The sequence below is a fragment of the Myotis nattereri genome (genome assembly GCF_964212035.1).
Source record: "Myotis nattereri genome assembly, chromosome: 11".
Taxonomy (NCBI): Eukaryota; Metazoa; Chordata; class Mammalia; order Chiroptera; family Vespertilionidae; genus Myotis; species Myotis nattereri.
Genome location: NC_138086.1, coordinates 15,656,438 through 15,680,642, shown reverse-complemented (window position 1 = coordinate 15,680,642; position 24,205 = coordinate 15,656,438). Strand labels below are relative to the sequence as shown.

General features: G+C 36.6%; 1 protein-coding gene across 4 annotated transcripts in view; it reads right to left on the bottom strand.

The window, feature by feature from the left end:
* The window catches only part of PTPRZ1 (protein tyrosine phosphatase receptor type Z1), a 177,253-nt gene that overhangs the window by 108,956 nt on the left and 44,092 nt on the right, over positions 1-24,205 (bottom strand). For all 4 annotated transcript variants that reach the window (XM_081102311.1, XM_081102312.1, XM_081102313.1 and 1 more), the window contains exon 2: positions 10,980-11,045. In XM_081102311.1, the coding sequence (XP_080958437.1) occupies positions 10,980-11,045 (66 nt within the window). The remainder of the gene's footprint in view (positions 1-10,979; positions 11,046-24,205) is intronic.

Sequence of the window (24,205 nt, the reverse complement as noted above, 5' to 3'; positions counted from 1 at the left end):
AGATGTTTTCTTAACCATCTAATAATCTTTCTTTTTTATTTTGCTAAAATATATATTTCACGTAGTAGGGCACTCCAGAGAAAAGAACACAGAGAGATAAAGAAGTTCCAGAAAAGGGAAGAACACTACACAAAGATATGAAACCCATAAGTGTGAGCACAGACAGAGGAGGAACAGCCAGCTGTTCTCAGCTTGAGCTGCCAAAGGACTTGACCAATCCATTCAAGGTGCTCCCAGAGCGTTACTTATGAGGCTGGGCTAGAGATCTATACAATTTTAAGAATACTCATTAGTATCTAGTTTTACTACTAGATAAATTTTGCTGTGATTATTTGATCAGGATGCTATTCTACAGCCACACTTTGTTTTTTTAATTATATACTAAATGATAGTTCCAGGGAAATAAGTTCTGAGTTTTTAGATCATTTAACTGCACTCTGCTCAGCCTCTACAATGAGGCATACTCTACTGATGATTTAGCATAGGGAAAGTTTTCCCAGGACACAGATCTTAGCTAAACTCTTGAAAATATACAGTTGATAGAAAGTCCTTGTCTATAATATGCATTCAAGCAAGTCAACTCCTTCTAAATCCTTCTGTGAGACTCGTACAATCTGGGTTCCAGTTAAGATGCTGCCAAATAATAATCACTTAGGTTTGCAGTGAACTTGTTCAAACAGCTCTCCTACGACCTTTATTTGAACCATGAACAACTAAGTGGGGCATCATTAAAAACTTTTGACAAATAGCAAAACTGAAATATATAGTATGGCAGACTAGTGAGTCTGAGTGTTAGTGATGTCCACAAAGCCTTGCTTAAGTGCTCTCTGCTCTGATCAGATGTCTGGGACATCCTCTCCCTGCAACTCAGCCAAGCAGAGGCCTTACATTCTGCCTGGTGAAAACCCAAAGCTGTGGTCCTTACCCAACTACCCTACCCTTCTTAGCTAAGTGAGTGAGTTGAAAACCTTTTGTTTCAATATACTTGTTTTAAAATTTTAATGCAATATAGGTACGCAGTATACAATGAGTGGTGAATGTCTCCGGCCTCTTTTGGCCTTCCATAGTCTCATTCCTTGGTGGTAACCACTGCCAACAGGTTGGTATGTATCCTTCTAGGCCTTTCGTCTATGTTCATATACAGGTTTTTACAGAAATGAGATAATTCTATACATAGAGTTCTGGAACTTGCTTTTTCACACCTACGTTGGAAACGATAAGTGAACAGTGTGTTTAATATAAGGAGTGATGAATCAAAGAGGAAAATACAATATGTTACTGTAAAAATATATTTTAGATTTTAGAAGAAAAAGGATGCCTGGATGAGCCAGAAAACAGTCATTGTTCTACGTGGATTTAAATTTTCTTTCTGAGATACATTTAGCCTACTTTCTCCTGGTATAAAAGAGCTAAAACATTAAATCCAAGAATGTCCAAAAATAAATGCCAAACATAAAACCACCCTGCACACAACCTTCTATTATGGCTCTTTAGTTTGCCATAAGTGGCATCTTCTAGTTTATATATTTGTTGAACTGGAAATACTGTTTAGACAGGATATTCTATTTATGACAACAGAATCAACTCAGTACTTAAAGCCTCCTTCCTTCTGAAGTGTTCAGCCAAATGTCTAAGAGTGACACCTGTGTGGCCTTTTTTACTCATATCCAATGCAACCCTTTAACTAAAACTTTACAAGTATCCAGGTTTTAAGAACTTGAAAAATATAAAAAAAAAAATTTCAATTTCAAGTTGCTCTGAAATATGGTAAAAAAACACAAAACACAAAACAGAATATTTTTCAAATCCAGGAAATAAATACTACATTTTTTTATTTTTACAATAAATTTTTATTATCTTTATCTTATTTTTATTTTTTATATATTTTTAAGTGAATTCATAGACGGAGGGAGAGAGAGATAGAAACATCAATGATAAGAGAGAATCATCGATCAGCTGCCTCCTACATGCCCCACACTGGGGATCAAGCCCGCAACCTGGGCATGTGCCCTGACTGGGAATCGAACTATGACCTCCTCGTTCATAGATCGACGCTCAACCACTGAACCATGCTGGCTGGGCAATAAATTTTTATTGATTTTAGAGAAAGAGGATGAGTGAGGGAGACAGAGAGGGGAAAAAAGTTGATGTGAGAGAGAAACATTGTTTGGCCACACAGAGATTGAACCTGCAACCTGGGCAAGTTCCCTGGCCAGGAACAGAGCTGGCAACCTTTTGGTGCCTAGGACGATGCTTCAGTCAACTGAGCCACAGCAGACAGGGCAATAAGACTCCATTTCAATAGTGATACTCCTCAGAATGCAGCAGTGAAAGCCCATCTATTGCTTGAAGTTGCAAAGTCTAATACCTCAAACGGAGGATCCGAACATTTCCCATGATGATCATGGGTTATGTGTTCAATATATCAAAAAAAAAAAAGAAAGGCCAAGTAACTTAGTTTTTATTTTTATTGAATTGTCTATGTTCAGGTATTGTCATAGAAAATTTTAGGTTACTAGGAAGAAGGAAATTCACCTTCTGAAGCCCTTTAATGAAATGCAGTTACTAAGGAAAGAACTAAATTACTAAGGATTTTAGTGCTGACATTCCCAGGTTTAACATTCACTATTTTGTCTCAATGACTAACACGCCTTGCTCACTTTCCTATAATAACTTTAAAAATGGGACTGTCAACTGTATTTACCAACCCTGTCATTTCTCAACATAATGATAGCAAACATCCTATAGAGCTGTTTTTAACCTATGTAAAAATACAGCTGAAAGAGCACTACCTTCTCTTCTTCAACCCTCTATTTCTCCACCCAGCGGGTAGTCAGCAGAGATTGCCACTGTTTTTTCACATATAATAACTGTGTAATCTTTCATAAACAACCTTAGCCTGATGCGATTCCTTTTCAGTAATATTTTAAATGGCTATGGTACAGCAATGAGCTCTCCTACAGATAAATGTCATGATGTTCCCAGTAACTTTTAATAGAATTCTATATGTACAAATATTCAAGGGCAAAACCTTTCTTCTGAGATAGCAACTAATCTGACACATTTCAATGATAACACAATACAAGAAAGAACAGAACTATATAGCTCACCAAGATAAACTGTTCTGAATGAAACTAGCATCAAGTGTAGTCAAAACCAATTTACTTCAGCCATTCATCAATTAGTTAAAGTTAAGAATCTTGAGACTTTCATCTAGGGAGTATAGTTTTTCATTTTCTAGGTGTACTAGTAAGCACAGAAATTGAAAATACTATCAACCTTTAGCTACTTGTGTTAACAATAAAAAGAGATAATAAACTCTATAGTGAATAATCCACAGTATAAATGCTTGGTTAGGTGTAATTTGCTTGAGAGAGACACATCCATTAGGATAAAGACTTTCATTTGCTTTCTTTTTAACACTTTAGGAATTCAGAAAAAAAAAAAAGTAGCCTGTAGTCAGTTGGAGATAAGCAGTTGTAAAATGTCCTCATCTGAAACATTCCCTTTTGAGACCTATACCACTTCCCCACACAGAAAATGGCAATTTTTAATGAGTCTATGCCTTTGATCAGCAGATTGTCTCCTAAAGGAGCAGGAGCCAACAGGCCCTAAGTTATAAGCAAGATGATGCAACTTGAACGTAAAGCAAAGAACTGGGGGAGCATTTGAGATCTCGCTCCCTGGCATACGTTATCAGTTTGGCTCAAAAAAAGCTCTTACAACATTCTCTACAGGTTTGGATGTTTCTTACATTGACATTTACTTGGCGTAGTCAGCAGGACTCCCAAGAAGCCTACCCAGGATCACCCCAGAGACCGGGACCTGGTGCCAGGTACAAGCAGGGGCCATTGTGCCCTACTGGCCCCCAGCTTAGTATTGGGTGAACTGGGGTGAGTTTCATTGGGATTTCAGGCCTCCGTGCTTTGAGTAGCAGACCATGACTTTATTTGGACTATTCTTAGAAAATCCTTGGGGTGAGATAACCAAGAGAAAGGGGGAAAAAAATGGGTTGTAGTTTTTAATTTTAGATTTTTAATCGTACACTTACTCAGAATCTGAACAAATATTTGCTGGTTAAATGAGAGACTGAACTCTCTTTAGCTCTGAAACAGAGAGAGAACATTTGCTTCCCCAACCAGAATAGCCAATGGGGTGACAACAGTTGTTTCAAACCCCATATCTGGAGTGGCGGACATGGGCATCAGGAGTTGTCTAGTGCAGTTATGCATAGTTGATTCCAGAGAAGCCAGTGGGAGCCCCGGGGAGAAGGGAAGGGCACCCTGGAATGGGTTCACCCCGAGAGAGGGGCCCATGCCTGGGAAGCACCACAGTTCCAACACACCCAGTAAGCTCTGTGGCCCTTTCTCTACTATTCTTAGGAAACTAAGAATCTTTGTGGAGTTTCCTGAGAAAAATTTTGTACTCCTATACAGAGATACACAGCATTAGGCTCATCTAGAGATGTGCACATAAAGGCTGGTACTCCCTAGAAGTTTGTTCAGACTCCACAGATCTCAAAATTAACACGGGAAATAGAGCCTCCCACTCCAGCAAGGCCCACCACAGTCTCCCATTAATATAAAGATGGCCAAGATGAGGATTCCTTGATACTTCTAAATTAATTTTTGTGCACACAATTAGAAAAAGCTAGCTATAAAATTAAACATTTCATTGGTCTCCAGAAGCTTCATAAAAGAGTGTTTAGAGAAATAGATCAACCTATTATGTCATTTAGATGTCAAAACAATTCTTTAAGGTGTTAAAAATGGCTGTCCTTATTTTAAAAGGGGAAGGTCAGTTAGAACTTGACTTGTCAAGGGCAGATATAAATCATAAAAAGCCTCGAAAACAAAATTTGAATCCAACTGTTCTCTGTGTGTGTCTATCTGGGTATGCATATAGATGTATTTTATAAATATGCGATAATTTTCTACCTCCAGATGGTATTGTCAAAATTAATTTAAAGGCAAACACTAGTAAGGATTGAGCATTCTACAATTTTCAGAAATATAGAAACTAACTCAATGTTTTTCAATTCCTGTGATCTAAGATTAATCCTTAGTAAATAAAAGCTAGCTTAAGTCGATGGTTTAGTAAAATAAATACATAAATACATCAATAAATAAATATAAATAAATAAGAGAGAGCAAAGAGCTGTGCATTGTTTATGCTAAGACCCCTCCACTCTACAGATGCCAGGTCTATACACAATTAGCCCATTAAAGGGAGAGTTCTGTGGCTTCCTTTTAAGACAATAGGATATACACAGTGGTATCTGCATTGGTAAATAATAAACCCAACGTTAGAAGTGTTGTCTTCTCCTGACCTGGTGAGGCAAACCCAGCTGCTCAGGGACCCTGGTCTGCTGGAAAACACCCAACACTACACTCTATCAGTCAACACACATTGGTGCTTGGTGAGAACTGTAACCCTCTCTCTCCTTAGGCCGTTTTCTGATTCTAGGTTTAGGAAGAATGGAGGACACATTAAAGCTTGTTTTTCATTTAAGTCATACCTGCTGAATATCTGAGTTCTCCCTTTAAAGATTTATTGTCTAGAGGAAAATAACTTAACTTACTTTTAGTTCCATCTCTAAAACTAGGTGGTTGTTAAGAAACTAAACCCAGATGATTTTTATCTATGAACATGTCTCTCTGTATCAAGTTTCCTAAAAAGGCTATCTATGTCACTTTTTATCCACAGCAACAGCTAACCAAACAGAGTCCTGAACTTTTAAAAATTGGCTGTGATATTCTTGGCAGTTAAAAATAAGAAATATAAATGTAACCAGCCAAAACAGGTAGAAATTTAATCCTCATGAAAAACTTCTTGGAGAAAGTTTATCCTGCAATCACCATTCCCTAATACCTACTAGTGATATCCAAATAAATCTTTTTAAAAGGTATCCTGGATTAAATCCCCAAATAGTGACATCAGCAAATATTTTCCAGGAGAACAAAAGGGCTGTCCATCATGATGCTATCTTCCGTGGTTATAAATGCACTCCAAGTATTCAGACTTTTTCATAATTATTAGGAAGGCAAAAATGTGCTGTCACTTTTATAAAAAAAAAACTAGGATTTTGATTTTGGAGAAAAAGAAAGACAAAATGAGTTATAGTGGTCAGATATAAAGTTACAAAGCACAAAAAGCTTTGAAAATAGAACAATACAAGACTTTTTACATCAGTTACTGGTAATAAACTTACAGCCTGGAGCTGTTCTTTGCAAATATCTTTTTCTATTCGGTTGGGTGCCTTTTTGTTTTGTTGGGAGTTTCTTTTGCTGTGCAGAAGCTTTTTAATCTGATATGATCATATTCATTTATTTTTGCCTTTATTTCCCTTGTCTTTGGGGTCAAATTCATAATATCTTCTCTAGGATCAAGGTCCGTAAGTTAGTACCTATGTCTGCTATGTAATTTATTTTTTTCAGGTCTTATATCTAGGTCTTTGATCTATTTTGAGTTAATTTTTGTATTGGGAACAATCAATAGTTTAGTTTCATTCTTTTGCATGTGAATTTCCAATTTTCCCGGCACCATTTATTAAAGAGGCTTTCTTTTCTCCTTTGTGTTTTTTTGGCTCCTTTGTCAAAAAATATTTGCAAATATACATATGAGCTTATCTCTGGGCTCTCTGCTCAGACAAGGGGTTAATATCTAACATATATAAAGAACTCCTGTAATCCCACCAAACAACCCAATTAAAAAATGAGCAGAGAACCTGAACAGACACTTCTCCCAAGAAGACCTACAAATGAACAACAGATATATGAAAAGATGCTCAACTTCACTAGCTTTTAGGGAAATGCAAATCAAAACTACAATGAGATACCACCTCACACCTGTCAGAATGGCTATTATCAACAAGCCAAGTGGTAACAAATGTTGGAGAGGCTATGGAGAAAAAGAAACCTTCATTCACTGCTGGTGGGAATGTACACTGGTATAGCCACAATGGAAACAATATGCTAGCTCCTCAAAATATTAACAATATAGTTACCATATGACTTTAGCAAGCCCTATTCTGGATATCTACCTGAAAATTTTGAAAACATTTATTGGCAAAGATATACTATGCACCCCTTTAGTCACTGCAGCATTATTTATGGTGGCCAAGACATGGAAACAACCAAAGTGTCATTCAATAGATGATTGGATAAAGCAGATGTGGTACATCTAATGGACCACACTACTCAGCCGTAACAAAAGATAAAATACTGCCATTTGCAACAACATGGTTGGACCTTAAGAATATCATGTTAAGTGAAATAAGTCAAACAGAAAAAGTTAAGAACCATATCATTTCACTCATATGTGGGATATAAAATTCAAAGCAACAAATGAACAAACAAGAAAAACAAACAATAACTCATAGACACAGACAACAGTATGGTGATTATAGGAGGGAAGAGAGGTGGGGCAGTTGTAAAGGATAAAGGGGGTCAAATATATGGTGATAAAAGATTATTTGACTTTGGGTGGTGGGCACAGTGCAATATACAGACCATATATCATAGAAATGTACACTTAAAACCTATATAATCTTACTAACCAATGTCAACCCAATAAATACCATTATGAAATAAAATTACAACCCAACTGATAGTACAAATAAAAACAGACATGAAAAATTTATCTTTTATATCAGTATAGATATATTACTTTCTATCTAAAACCAACTTTCTGTAAAAATAAGTGTAAATGACATGTATCTTTAAAGAATATAACATGATGCCAAAAATGATTTAGGAGACGCATTTTGGCTTTTCTTTATTATAAGCAAATTAATTTTTGAGGAATTCCCTAAATAATTCATTAAAAGTAACAATATTCTCAGGTCAGGAATATACTTGAAATATCAAGAAATATATTTGAATAGTCAAGACTTTCAAATGTTTCAAAAGTAGAAAAACATGTTAGCAGTTATTTTCTACAAATCTTTTATCTTTTCCTTTGGATTTATCTTGGTATTTACTCTTGTTTGATGATTGTTTTATTGTTAATAATTTTTAGCCTTAGCCTTGGTGCTATTTTAATAAGGTAAGACTAAGGGAAAATATTTTTCCTCTTATGCTTAAATACTTTACTTTAAAATCTTACTTTAAATACAATTTAAAGGTACTTAAATGTTTCCTTTATCTTTTACTCAAAATAACCTCTCTTAAAATCATTGTTTTGCCGAAACCGGTTTGGCTCAGTGGATAGAGCGTCGGCTTGCGGACTGAAGGGTCCCAGGTTCGATTCCGGTCAAGGGCATGTACCTGGGTTGCGGGCACATCCCCAGTGGGAGATGTGCAGAAGGCAGCTGATCAATGTTTCTCTCTCATCGATGTTTCTAATTCTCTATCTCTCTCCCTTCCTCTCTGTAAAAAATCAATAAAACATATTAAAAAAAAATCATTGTTTTATGAGTTTTATATAAAATAGAGAAGAAAGAATTGGTCCAGGGCCTGGAATCGAATCCAGAGAAAGACACAAATTTATTCAAATAGAATATAACATGTACAATTTTAATAAAAAGTGAAATTGTTTAGGAGAAACCAATGAATCACTCATTTTTTATATTAGTTATTCATGTCTATCATTTTTATTCACATAACCATTACCTCAAGTAGTATTTATTTATCATATATCCTTCCAAAACCCTAATTAAGACCCTGTTGTTTGGGATAATGTAAGAAATTAAGTAATCAGAAAACTACAAATTAAAAACGAGATTGTAATTTCTGTCAATCAAATTGACCAAATCAAAAAAAAATAGTATTAGTAAAAATGTGGAAATATGAATTAACAAAATTTTTGAAATTAATTGGATTACCTCTATTAATATTATAAACATCTAGACACTTTGATGTAATAATCCTTTTTTATTAAAGTTCAATATTCTGAAAAAATTGCTTAAGTAACTACAGTTTGGGAATGTTTACTTTCTTGGGTATGTAATAGCAAAACATTAAACAAAAGAAAGAATTGCAATTAAATAACTAAAAGTGGTGTAGAATCATGGATAATTTTTCCTTTAATATATTCCTCAAGATTTGAAATATTAAAGTTAAAAAACTGGTATTTCTTAGATATATGGTCATAATTAAAAATGGGTAAATTAAGGGCAAATCCTTCCATATAGTAATATCATACAGATCTATCTCGTACCTATCTGCCAGTAATTCACAGTATAGGTAAGCCTTAATTTGCTCATTTTTCTTGCTCTGATGAATATCTCGATTATTTTCCAAATTCTAATTTAACTTATTTCATTGAAGAGGTCATACAAATGGCTAATAGAAATAAAAATCTTGACTTCAGCGGTAATTAAACAAAACAACATAAAGCAAAATGTCACTTTTTAAGTTTAGTAAAGATTTAAAAATGACAATCACCAATCCCGGCTAGCATTCAGTGGGTTAGTCTGGAAAATAGGCTGTGTATCAAGAATTTTGAAGGAAAGCATTTAATTTTTTGTACTCAGTAACTGCATATCAAATATTCTCTAATAAGCAAATGCTAAAATTACAAATAAAGACTTATATCAATCTGTCTATTCATCTAGTGTTGTTTCTACAGTAGCTTAAATATAAAAAAATAATGAATGGTTAAAAATAAAACATGATGATCAACAAGAATTATCACTGAAATGAGTAAATGTTTAAAAAATAATTTCTAGCATATTGGATGCATAACTCTATGTATAAAATATACAAACATAATAAAACTGGCCTAAAAGGAATATACAGCTTTTTTAGTGGATATCCCTAGAAGTGCTTAAGAGTAATTTTTATATTCTTCTTTGTCCTTAAACATATTTTCTAAATTTTGTACAACCAATATTTACTACTTTTAAAGAAAGAATAAAAAAATATAAAATGCATGCCTATCTATAAAACCCATGGTGCTGTGCCCTTCACCTATAAAGTTCAAATTGGCTATATTCATGTTAAAGCCCTTTCAATCTGATCCCATTTTTATCCATCCAATGTTATTCTTTTTTTTTCCTTTTTATTGAATTCATTGGGTTGACTTTTGTTAATAAAATCATATAGGTTTCAGGTGTATAACTCAATAACGCATCATCCGTATAATGTATTGTATGTTCAACCACCCCAAGTCATCTCCTTCCATCCCCACTTGGCCCCTCTTTACCCTCCTCTATCTCCCCCTATCCCTTTTCCCCTGGTAATTACTATGCTATTGTCTGTGTCTATGAGTTTGGGGTGGTTTTTTTTTAATTAATCGCTTCACCTTTTCACTCAGCTCCCCAACCCCTCTCCACTCCTCTACCACTCAACACTGTCTCAGATGGTCGTCAGGCATATGTCATGGCCCATCCAGATGCCGCCCATCAGGCCTGGAGCTTCTCCTCTGCCCTAGGGTTTCTGACCATGATGTCTGGTTGTAACCATGTGAAGCCACCTTCAGATATTCATGATGCTCTAAGCCAAGGTTGGCAATTCTAAAAAATCATTTTGGACCTAATTCCAATGAGTGCAGCACAGTAACTCAGAAGGAAAACCCCTCTGAGAGCAAAAATCCCATTAGTATTTGTTAAATGAATAAAAAAATCACTACTGTCATCATAACAATAGCAGTAACATTTCTTGAGAGCTTTCTGTTTATAAGAAGGCACTGTTCAAATTTCATTTATCTTAATGTCCAGAATACTCCTCCATTTCAAATATGAAAAAAACGAGCCTCAGGTAGTTTATGCATATTCCCCAGGGAGATAAAGCCACTGTAGAACTGGGATTCAAATCCAGCTCTATTTGATGCCAATATCTCCACACTAACAAATTTGCTTATGAGAAATCCACTAGAGATCATTTTGCATATAACATTTGTATTAGTTAATCTAAATGAATATCCATGTAGCTAAGTTAAAAAAGATAATCTGAGTACAAAGTTTCTTATTACACATAAAATATATAAAAAGCCAATAAAATTTTCTTCTGAAACTCATTATATGTTAATATGTTTACCTGTATAGGACCAGCCAATCTCTTCAACAAGTTTTCTCTGTTGTCTATAGTATCCATAAGCCCAATCTATAACCAAGAAAAAAAAAAACAATTAATGTATAGAAAAACATGAATAAATTAAAAAAAAAAAACCCAAAACGTAAGATGGTCAAATTATCCATGCCATGAATGGTTCCTGATTATCCTTACCACATCACTTTCCCAATGTTTCCTCCCAACCCCAATCACTACCATTATAGATTCCATTGTTGCTCTTTTTGTAGACAGTGTAAATTTTAGGAGGCAATAAGAGAGATGGGTGTCAGGCAGTTCAACTTTTCCTGTCTTCAAATTTTTCTTCCCATTCCCTAAGTCTAATGCTTAAAATCCTATTGATTATTAGAAATACTTTTGGGTTTATAAAAACACAGGTTTTATCTGTAAATGCTTCTGGGAGACCCAGAGGTTACCATGCTCTGAAAGTTTGCTTCTTTTACAATACAAAGTTAAATGAGGTACCTTGAGAAAGTGGGAATGTAAATGTGTGTGTGTTGGCTGAGAGAAAGGTTATGATAGAGAGTGTAGGTAAATCTGTCCCTTGGAGAAACAGAGATGCCTGAGTTGGGTAGCACAATGGGAAGCTTAGGGCATCCTCAAAGCTTAGAGATGCCTCATGACTAGAGAGAAAGGCTCTAGATTTAGAACATGGGGAAGGAGGTATAGAAAGGAAAGTGGGTAGAAGCTGGTGATATTGTGATTTATAGTAAGAATATATATTTGGTCTCCATCACTGTTTCTGCATAGAGCTCCTAAAACCTTGGAATTTCTTAATTGTAGAGAGCCATAAACATGTGTCTTTTTTAGATTAATGAGGACACTCACCAACCAATGGTCCTGGGAACCACCTGATGATTAGAGGGTTGGAACTCTCAGTCCCGTTCTCGCCCATCCCCTGCGGAGTGGTGAGGAGCAGAAGGATGAACCAACTGCCAGTGGTCAGCGTTTTAACCAACCATGCCTATGTAACGAAACCTCCATAAAAACTCAAAGAGGGTTTGGAAAGCTTCCCAGTTGGAGACACTCCTGGTTGGTGAACATGTGGAGACTTGGGGACAGAGGCACACCTGGAGAGGGCATGGAAACTCTGAGCCCTTTCCCCATACCTGTCCTAAGCTTCTCTTCCATCTGGCCGTCCATGGGTTGTATTCTTTCATAATAGTCTGGTGATCTAGTAAGTAAAAAGTTTTTCTAGGTTCTGTGAGCCACTCTAGCAAATTAATGCAACCGGAGGAGGGGGTCATTTGGAACTCTAAACCTCAGCCAGTTGGTCAGAAGCACAGGTGAAAATATGGATTTGGCGACTGGTGTCTGAAGAGGTAGGGACAATCTTGTAGGACTAAGCCTGTACGATCGGCTGCTCTCCCATGTAGATAGTGTCAGAATTGAGTAAAATTGTAGGACACCCAGTTGGTGTCCAAGAATTGTTGGTGTGGGAACCCCCCTGGCCCCACAAGTAGAAATTGGTTCCAGAACCTTTTAAAATCAGTCTCACTCTGCAAAATTCAAAATTTTGGCTGGAGTCATGCCTGCACCCAGAAAATGGGGGTGTTTGGATGGATCCTGCTCCTCCTTGTGCCATTGTCCCTTACACCCAGACTGCACTATCATTAGTACTCTGTGGGTCAAATAAATCCTTTCAAATAAATCAGGTTCCAAACCCTGATCAGTGTTGACAAAACTGTTTCTGTAGAAATGGCTACAAATAGTTTACAAGAGAACTTATAGAATGTTATTCAGATATTGAGGATCTGTCAATAAAGCCTTCATTGGAATGCAAGGATTTATTTGTATTGTACCATACCATACCATTCCATATTATTCCATTCCATACCATACCATACCATACCATACCATACCATACCATACCACACCATACCATACCATATCATATTATTCCATACCATACCATACCATTCCATATTATTCCATTCCATACCATACCATACCATACCATACCATACCATACCATACCATACCATACCATACCATTCCATTCCATATTATTCCATACCACACCATTCCATACCATTCCATTCCATTCCATTCCATTCCATTCCATTCCATTCCATTCCATTCCATTCCACACTTATACTGATATTCTCAATAGCTAAGAAAAAAAACTGTGTTTTTAAAATTCTCAATAAACAGTTGTTTTCTCTTTATTAACAGTTCCTAATTTCAGGGAAGCAAATATCTTAAGGACATTTCAGAAATTATTTTCCTTTTTCCTACATCACATACTCTCTGATTAGCTCAACATGGTGATAAATAATTGGTAAACTATTTTATAAAAACTGAAAAGCAGGCCAGCTATGAGAAATACACATTATGAATCCATAGGATAATAAAAATATACTTTGGAGAAATAAGGGTTTTGTTTTTATTTAAAAATTTTTATAACCATAAATACTAGAAAATATTCCATTGGCCATGTAGCACATTTCAATACTTATTTGTTTTTATAACAGCTTTATTAAAATGTAATTCACATATCATACAATTCACCCATTATAGTGTGCAATTTAATAGCTTTTCGTATGTTCACAGAGTTGTACATTCACAGTACAATTTTAAAACATCTTCATTACTTTCCCTCAAAAAACATATAGCTGCCATTCCAAACCCGACACCCAAAACCCTCAGATCTAGGCAACCACTAATCAACTTTGTCGCTATAGATTTGGTATTCTAGACATTTCCTATAAATAGAATCACACAATCTATGGTCTTTTGTGACTGGCTTCTTTAATTTAGCATAATTAGTATTTCCAAAGTTCATCCATGTTGTAGCATGGATCGTTACTTCATTCCTTTTCATTGCCTTAAAAATACTCATTGTATGGTGACCAAAATGGTCTTAAAGTTCCCCTCAGCTTGAATAAACTTTGGACTGGCTTCTTCTTGACTCTAGGCCCCTGACCTACCTTTTCTTAGAGTTTAGAAAACTCCTGTGGTAAATTCTCTCTGTGTCCCTTTGAGATGTAAGTCTTTTTTCCTAGCCACGTGGCAGTTTTACTATCAGAAATGTACTCTCAAGGACAGGGGAATCTTCTCTTTGAAATGTAATCATCAAAGGAAATAGCACCCTTATCTCCTGTTTCTATGAGAGGGTTGGAGACTAACTCCATTGGGGTGCCTACTCCAAGTTGCAAAAACTACCCCTTTGTCATAAAGTTATGCACTTATTTTTCCTTTGAATAAAGCCAATTGGCAAACACAAATGGTGTATGATTTTCCCCTTACTGTCCTGCAGTACTTTTCCCCTGGGGCTCATTCCAACTTTACCCCCGCTACTTCAATGGAGTTGAATTCAGACTTAATTATGGCTTCTTTCCCAACTGCAATAGCTTTGAATAAAGTCTTCCTTGCTGTTTAACCCTGTCTGGTACAATTTTTGTTTTGACAATGGATGTATCACATTTTATTTATCCATTCATCAACCAATGAATAGTTAGGTTGTTTCTTTTGGGGGCGGGGGGGGGGGGGGCTATTGTGAATAGAATTGATATTAACATGTATGTATGTATTTGTTTTTCTACTTAAAAATTAAATATTAGGTTCCTACTTCATTTATCAAATAGAGTTATCCCACAGTATGGTGGTTATTTATGGTTAAAGTGTTTCTTCATGATCATCAAGGAATATATACAATTAAATGTTAGAAAACGTCTCAAAGGTCATTTGACTCAGACCTCAACAGTCTACAAAAAATAATAATTCCTGCCCTGGCTGGTTTGGCTCAGTGGATAGAGCATCAGCCTGCTGACTGAAAGGTCCTGGGTTCCATTCAGGTCAAGGGCATATGCCTGGATTGTGGGCTCGATCCCAATGGGGGGTGTGCAGGAGGCAGCTGATCAATGATTCTTTCTCATCATTGATGTTTCTATCTCTCTCCCCTCTCCCTTCCTCTCTGAAATCAATAAAAATATGTTTTTAAAAAAGTCTTATTTTAGAGTAAGGTAATTTATGCCAAAGAAATATAAGTGGTGTGTAAAGGTAGTGACGGAAATGAACACAATAAGCACGGCTCCTGCCTCCTACTCCACTGAGCCTTCCCCAGTATCAGTGACTCCTCAAAATCCTGAGCTATTTGTTACTATCCAAAGGTATGTTGCCTGAGCAGGAACCACTATAGCATGTATACCTTCAAAAGAAACAAAATAAAACAAAACGTTACAGAAATTATTTAGATATATAAATGACTGAGAATTGACTGTATACCTGATTTGAACTGGCTATCAATTGTAATTTTCCTCTGAAACTTTGCACTGACCACAGGGAACAGGTTTTTCATCCTATTATATATTATAAATATAAATATTTTTAAATGTAAGACTTTTTGTCCTCTAATGCATTTTGATGATTTCCGATCAAAGACCATACAAAACCTACATTTAGCAAGTATTACATTGAAATAAATAAAACAGTAAATTCTTGTTTAAATGATTCAGTCTAAATGACAGCAAATAGCAAATCTTAGCTTTCCTTGCAGGGCTCAAACAATGAGCACTTGTCCTTGGTTTTTAATTGCTTACATTAAGAAATAAAACAGAGGGCGGAATCTCAGAGGGAAGTAGGGGGGGTAGATGAGTGGAAGGTAATCAACCTAGGACCCTGTATGCATATATGCATGGCCCATGGACACAAACAATGGGGCAGTGAAGGCCTGGGGTGGAGGGTGGAGACGGGCTGGAGGAGGTCAATGGGGGGAAAAAGGGGGACATGTGTAATACTTTCAACAATAAAGAATTATTATTAAAAAAAAAAAAAAAGCTTTTTTTCCAATACAAGATTCCCGGTGTTGGTAGCTCCTTCAGTTCCTGTCCCTATTGTTCTCTTGTTACTTTAAACAACCCAGTACACATTCATATGCTAATTGCATAGTCCTTGAGTGTGAGAGAGTATCTCCTTAGAGGTCTGATAGATAAGATGTGATAGCTCCAATGAACAAGAAAAAAGAAGCTAGGGTCACTGTTTTTCTTGCATTACATACTTTGAAAATCAGTATATAAAACAGAATCTATCCAAGTAAACATTTTTAAACCAATTAAAATAACAAAATAGACTTCTGTTTCTGTTTCTGTGAATTTTAGTTTCTTTAGTTTTATATATTTTTCTTTTTATTTAAATGTATTTGCCAGGTCTGTTTTGGTGTGTTCTGTAGTGTTAAAACTAAGAAATGAATTTCAGAAATGAATTGTACACATGATACACAAGAAAATATACATTAGAAAATATTTTTTAAGGCTACTCTAAAATTTGTCCTAAAATATTCTTCATAAAATGGTTTTATAATCTACTACAAAAAACGGAGAGAAATTTGCTTTATTTTATTTCAGTAACCGTAAAAGTATTTGTTGCAACATATTCGATCTTATACTTACCTTGAGCACGTAGATATATGCAAGTATGTATATGTATATATATATATTATATATATATATTTTATATTCAAAGAACATAAAGAAAAATAAAATATGTGTATAAAAGATATAGGTAAAATTAGCATTTTTGCTCAAGTTTTTACACAAATCAGAGTGCTCACTTCCTATTAAAATATCATTATATTTCGAATTACAAAAATGCCTGATTTTGCCCTTAACTTAAAAATAGTCTCTGCTTCTTGCTGACTATCATGTATTCTACTTTATTGTCTGTATCCAAGTACATAATCTAGTAACAGTGCTCTGACAAAATACACACACACTCGTTAATGCTATAAAGTGGCCAAATATTATGATAAGGAGAAGAAATTCAGTGGTTTTAAGAAAAAGAAAAAAAAAAGCTTTTGGTGGAAAATAACCACCGATATAAGTTTGAAGTCTAGGATTCTAAAACTAAATTTCTCTAATGGACTTTGCCAAAGTAGATGATACTAACAAATTTCACAGCCTTTAAAAGAAAATCATGAAGGAACTTCAGAGGAGGGGAAGGAAGTCAGTTGATGGCAGAAATCTGGAAAGGCAGAGGAGAAATACCTTAGAGATGAATCTTTAAAGCCCTTGGTTAAGACTGACAAGGAGAGTGGGAGACAGGGACTGACAGGCTCAAGCAGGAAAGGCATGCGCACCAAGCAGTGGCAAATGCTGAAACCAAAGGTTTAATAGGCCATTGGGCCCTCATGTAGGGTCTGCATAGGTCACTAGGAACTTATTCTTGGTGACAGCTCACCATGATACAAAAGTCACATCAATTTCCATACTTTTTGTTTTCATCCAACTCTTTCCTCTTATCTACATTTCTTCTAAAAACAGGAAGGACATAGTCTGCTGAGTTAACTGGAAAGTATAAGTATATTTCATATACTGTGTATATTTTAAAGGGAATTACAGAAGAGTATGTAGCCTGGCTGGTGTGGCTCAGTGGTTGACCATCCACCCATGAACCAGGAGGTCACCAGGTCGACTCCCGGTCAGGGACCAAGCCAAGTTTTAGGGCTCAATCCACAGTAGGGGGTGTGCAGGAGGCAGCCAATTGATGTTTCTCTCTCATCGATGCTTCTCTCTATGCCTCTCCCTTCCTCTCTCTATAAAATCAATAAAAAGCATATTTAGTAAAAAAAAAAAAATAAGATTGTGTAATAATGCAATAAATATTTCTAATTGAAGTGAAAGAGGTTGGGGGTGGATGGGTAAAGAAATTTAGGTGGCTGGTATCTGCTCAAAGAGGGACCTGGAAAACCTGAAGACAGTTTAGTGTCACTGGAGCAATTACCACCCACTAAATAATGTGGCAGTCAGACACCCATAAGACTGAAGTGGCAGGGATAAAAAAGGGCGATCGCTACAGCAGTCATTAACCATCTATTACTAGAAACAAAATAATAGAACTTCCCTCTCAGAAAAGAAAAAAAATATCAGAAATATGAGTTCCTTTAAGAAGAGAATTAGCAGTTGATTAAAGAACACCTGTGAACACATCACCTAGCTTTGAAAGACCTTTATTTCGTCAGTATTCTATTATAATATCTTTGTTTGATAAGAAAGCTGAGTTTATGATCCAAGTGACCTAAACCAAAACCCTGATTAGATAACTAAGGCAAACTTTCCAAGTAAAATTAAATCTGCCCATGATATAGTAGAGAGTCTATATGTCATACATGGCAGATTTTCTCTGTATTTTCTTGTCATTCAATATTACTGTCAAATTGTGTCATCATATAGCCTGCCTTTACCAATGTGGATTATAAGCTTTTATCCAGTATATGTGCAAAGACATTTGTGAAACATAATTTAGCTAAGTATGATGATTCAGGTAATAAGCTTGTTTAGGATACTGTTATAGTTCAAACATAATACTTCCTGTTTATTCTTCAGATATAATAAAACTCCCTAAAAAAGTACTCCTCTTAAAAATTATATACTTATATATAAATTTCCCCCTAAATCATTTGTTTCCCTATTTCAGCTACTGTTCAGTGTTAGTAAGAAGAATTCCACTGGTTTTTCTCTTCTCTGTAAAGATTTAAAAATTAAAGTACTGCTTACAGTCTTGAAACTTAAATTTACAACTTAATGCCAAATAAGAGGGTACTTAATTCATATTGATAACAACAAGGAATTCTGAAAAGAGATGAATTACTAAAGTCCAGATGAGTCTTCATTTAAAGATAAGGTTAAAAAGATGAAAAAGTATATTCTTGAGACACTATACTGAAAATGGGAAAATTATCCAGAGAGATGGAAAAATTAAATATCCTATATAATCCTATATAATAAAAGCATAAAATGCTTAGTGTCTGTTCATCTGGTCGGCCATTCAAACAATCAAAGCATAATATGCTAATGATATACTAAGGCGGCTCAACCGCTCGCTATATGTGCACTGACCACCAGGGGGCAGACAGTCGACCAATTGACCAGTCCCTATGACCATCAGGGGGCAGATGCTGGGACCAGTAGGTTAGCTTGCTGCTGGGGTCCAGCCAATCAGGACTGAGCAAGACAGGCCAGACATGCCCTGGAGCCCTCCCACGGTCCCTCCCCAGCTGACCAATCTCCTGTGTCCCTCCCCAGCCAGGATCTTGCACTGGTGGGGTCCCTCAATCCAGCTTGAGGGACTCCATTGCCCCCAAGTGTATGAATTTCGTGCACCGGGCCTCTAGTAATAGATATAAAAGATAATTAAATAAGAGCACAAAGGGAGATATTTCTTCCATATGCTTATTTTGGTAGTCAGATATCTAATTAAATACACATTTCTCATAGGACTAAGGACAGACTTGGAGGTGAGCAATTAGATATTACTGTTCCCTAGACACTCAGTACTGTGTGTGCTTCCCTAAAAAGGGTTTGTATGTTGGCAATTTATCTACTAAAGCTACTGAAAACTTTTCAATGAAAGCTCAAAATATTCACAAGCTTTTCTTGAAAAAGTAACCAGTGTATTTTCTTATACTCCTTAGATGTGTGAGTTTAACCTAATGTGATTTATTTGTATCCTTAAAGCTGAGGCCTTTTCTGTCAAAAACATATGAATAATTTTAATCTGTATTACATGAGCAATAACACATGCCTGTTCCAGAGAAGTTAGAAAAATAAAGATAAGAAAAATAATTTTAAAAATCACTTATAATCCCATCTCTTACAGCCAGTATAATTTTGTGCATGTTATATTACGTCTATGTAATGAATTTATAATTTATGTAAATTGAATTACACTACTTCATTATTTGGTGACTTGTTTTTTTCCACATAATAATAAATCATTGATATATTCTCAGTTAATAGTAGGGTTTTATAGCCTCATAACAGTTCAGTTAAAACATTCTCTACATTCTGAATATTAAAATGAAAAGTTGATTTAACTTTGGAAAATTTATTCCTTGGACTTAAATTATATGGGTGATGAAAGTTTCCATTAAGCTAGTTTGAGCTTTATGTATAAAATAAAATCTGAAGGGGAGTAAGCAACACTTTTTACTTTCCCTGTCAACTGTGTTCTACCACACCAAGGAAACACTAAAATGGCACAAACTCATTGTTATTGTACAGGGCTATAATTATCACAACTACCTAGGTTTATGACAACAACTAGCAGTGAAATTATTCCACTATAAGAGAAAACACAATTGTTGATGAAATAATGGTGATGGGATCAAAGATAGAAATAACAACATGTGTGAACATAGTTGTTAGAAGAAGGAGCTAAAATAATACTAAAAGTGGGAAGAGAATCAAATCTGTAGAAGAAAAAGCATATGAATGTGAATAGAAAACACGGACTTCACCAATATCCTATCCAATAAAAGACAAAAAGGGTAATTGACCATCCCTTTGCTACACTTCCCATTGGCTAATCAGGGTGATATGCAAATTAACTGCCAAGAAAGATGGCGGTTAACCGCCAACAAAGATGGCAGTTAATTTGCATACATAGGCACAATTATGGGAGGCGAAAGGGGAAGGACGGAAGAACAGTGATCGGAAACCCAGGCAGCAGGCAAGATCCTGCCCCCCGGCCCTGGATCGGAGAACTGGGCCGCCTTTGCCAGCGCCTCAGCCGGTGATTGCCATTGGAAAGCCGGGCTGCAGGTGATCGGAGGGAGAGAGAGCCGCATCACAATCAGAGAGAGCAGGGGCGCAGGCAAGGCAGCACCCCGGCATCCCAGCACCTGACATGCAAAGGTCAGGGATGAAATGACTTTTCCCAACCACATCTGCAAATATCCTGGGGAAGGCATCACTGAAGAGTTCACAACAACTGTCTTACATGGCAAGGAAGAAAAAAGTTGGCAACGGAAATAATCCCTTACATCAAAGTTAAGGTCCCTCTGAGTAAAAAAGAATATTTCCAACGTAAAGGAGGGAGCAGGCAAAAATAATAGGTTCTCATGACTTCCACTGAAGTTTGAGCATATGACAGAGTCAAAACGAACATACAAATTAAAACAGACAGTGGACATTCAAATGACCCGAATCAACTGTCACTGTTTGCCCCAATAGCAGCAATGCTTATGCGATAATATAGTTTAACAAACATACAAAACAAGTCACATGATAAGAGAGCTTTGGCTTCTAAAGTAAATTGAATATGTTCTTTAAAAATTCTCATGTCCTCCCTTCTGACTATAATTCTTAATTTTCCAGTCAGAAAATTACCCCAGGTGATCCAGTAACATGCAGAACTCCAGTAGCCTAACTTATTTTAAAAAACAAACATCCCAACCATTTTTAAAATATTTAAATTGGCCGAAACCGGTTTGGCTCAGTGGATAGAGCATCGGCCTGTGGACTGAAAGGTCCCAGGTTCGATTCCGGTCAAGGGCATGTACCTGGGTTGCGGGCACATCCCCAGTGGGAGATGTGCAGGAGGCAGCTGATCGATGTTTCTCTCTCATCGATGTTTCTGACTCTCTATCTCTCTCCCTTCCTCTCTGTAAAAAATCAATAAAATATATTAAAAAAATATTTAAATTGATATTTTAGGATTAAAATTACAGAAGCTATTTAGATCCAAATATATTTTCTGAATAGAAAATATTTCAGTTTTTGATTAAAAAAAATAAACATAAAAAATATATAAGTGACACATTTTCCCAAGGAACTCTGAATTAGTACCTTTCCCTCTAACTTTCTTCAAATTAAGAGAATCTATGGAGTTCCTTATACTGCACAAGTTTTAATGAAAGAAAATAAGACTTTCTAAGAGCAACAAATACATGTTTTCTTATTTACAAACATATATACTCTTCTTTCTCTCTCTCTCTCTCTCTCTCTCTCTCTCTCTCTCTCTCTCTTTCTCTCTCTCTCTTTAAAATATATTCTTACTGATTCAGAGAGGAAGGGAGAGGGAGAGAGATAGAAACATCAATGATGAGAGAGAATCATTGATCGGCTGCCTCCTACACGCCCGGTACTTGGGATCAAGCCCACAACTCGGGCATGTGGCCTGACCTGGAATCAAACTGTGACTTCCTGGTTCATAGGTCAATGCTAAACCACTGAGTCACACCGGCTGGGCTCAATTCTTATTTATAAATTCATTCCAAGGACATATGCAGCTTGAAAAGCTTTGGAAGTAGTTTCAAAAAAAACTAGCTTTTAAGTAACAAGAAAACAGTTATAGAGGAAAGTTTAAATTAAAAGAAAAAAATTGTTTTAATTTATTCAAGACTGGGAACATCCTCCATGAAAATGTGTACCTTGACTGCGGATGGCTGGGTGGCCTTATCACACCTTAGGAATTCAAATGCTTTTTGCAATGAAAAGAAAGAGAGTTTCATCTCATTTCTCTACCAGGGTAGATGTCTGTCAACAGAAGGTGGACATCAATAAAAGGAGGGGCTTGCACAATCAATCCAGAAAGTCAGCAATCTATGAGTAATCCAGAACCGAGTATTTATCTCCTCTGCCACATACCCTCCCTCCCAGCCAGTGAGCAAGATAATTACTCTCAAGTCAAGCTAAGTGCTCCCCAGTCACAGTGGCCCAATGCTGACATACAAAGCATACAAATAATTCTCACTCTGGCATAAAAGTGACAACTTCCTTGGAAGAAAAGCAGATACTGTAAATTTCTCAAAGTCTTCCCGAAAATTTTTTTGAAGTAATTTTTACTTCTTTAGAAAAAATGCATATATGGCAATATCTGTTAATAAAAGTCCCATTCTATAAAATTTTACCTGGTCCTACTCATATCTGCAATCATAACCATATTTACAGACAAATATATCTATACTAATAAAAGAGTAATGTGCTAATTAGACTGGGAGACCTTCCAGGAGACCTTCCAGATATTCTTCTGGACAAAGCCATGGTGGCGGGGCCGAGGTAGAGGCTGTTAGAGGGCAAGAGGGGAGGGCAGTTGTGGATGATCAGGCTGGTGGAGGGTGGGCCGTTGGGGGTAAGCAGACCAGCAAGGGGGCCAGTTGGGGGCAAGCAGGCCATCAGTGGGGGATCAGTTGGAGGTGATCAGGACAGCAGGGGGGGGGCAGTTTGGAGTGAGCAGGCCAGCAGGGGGACAGTTGGGGATGAGCAGGCCAGTGGGGAGGGAAGGTAGGGGTGAGCAGGGGGGGCAGTTTGGGGTGATCAGGCTGGCAGCGGGGGTGGGGGGGACAGTTGGGGGTGAGCAAGCCGGCAGGCAGAGTGGTTAGAGGCAATCAGGCAGGCAGGTGAGCGGTTAGGAGCCAACAGTCCCGGATTGCGAGAGGGATGTCCGACTGCTGGTTTAGGCCTGATCCCTGTAAACTGGCAGTAGGAATCCTTCGAGGGGTCCCAAATTGGAGAGGGTGCAGGCCAGGCTGAGGAACACACCCTCCCCCATGCACAAATTTCATGCACCGGGCCACTAGTACAAAAATAATGTACTATTACATTTGTGTTATGCATTAATATACTATTATTCTATTATATACAATTATAGTGATATCTAAATGATAGTGTGTTAATATTCAGTGGTCTAAATAATGTTTCCGCTGTTCAGTCTTATGCCCATGTGAAGTCAGGAGTAGAGCAAGAATGTCTGTGTCCCTCCATGGTTAAGATCACTCAGGAAGTTCTGGACAACTGGCACACCAAAATTCCCAAGGATACAAAGGGATTCCGTTTACATTTACTGTGAAAAGCATAAAATATGAAGATGTTTTATAAATAAAGATATGACCTGTTGTTAACATAAAATAAAATGTAAATAAATAAGGAGAACTATGACATCCTTAAGTAGAAGCACAGGATTTGGGGAAGATATCAGTTCTTTCCATGTCAATAAATAGGTCAGATCTCAATGGAGTGTTTTTAATCAGTAAAGTTATTCTAAAGTTCAGTAGAAATTAAATGAAAAATAATAATAAAACAGTGAAGAAAAAGAGTGAAATAAGGGGGCTTGGTTAAGCAATCACTAAAAAATAAACTGATAGGCAGATCAAATTAACAAAGCATAGAGCACCAAAATTGGACCTAGGATAGATACCAGTTTAATCCATGATAAAGGAAACATCACAGTCAAATAAGGAAAGTATGAAAGTTCAACCAATTTGGGGAACACTGGCTATTTTGAAAAAGCAGTTTAGTCACACTTTACACATCTATAATAATAAAAGCATAATATGCTAATTAGTCTGGACAGCAGAATGACTTTCCAGACATCATTTCGGACATCCTTCTAGACAAAGCTGTCACCATGGGGGCTGAGGCAGAGGCGGTTACGGGCGATCAGGCAGGCAGGTGAGCAGTTAGGGGCAATCAGGC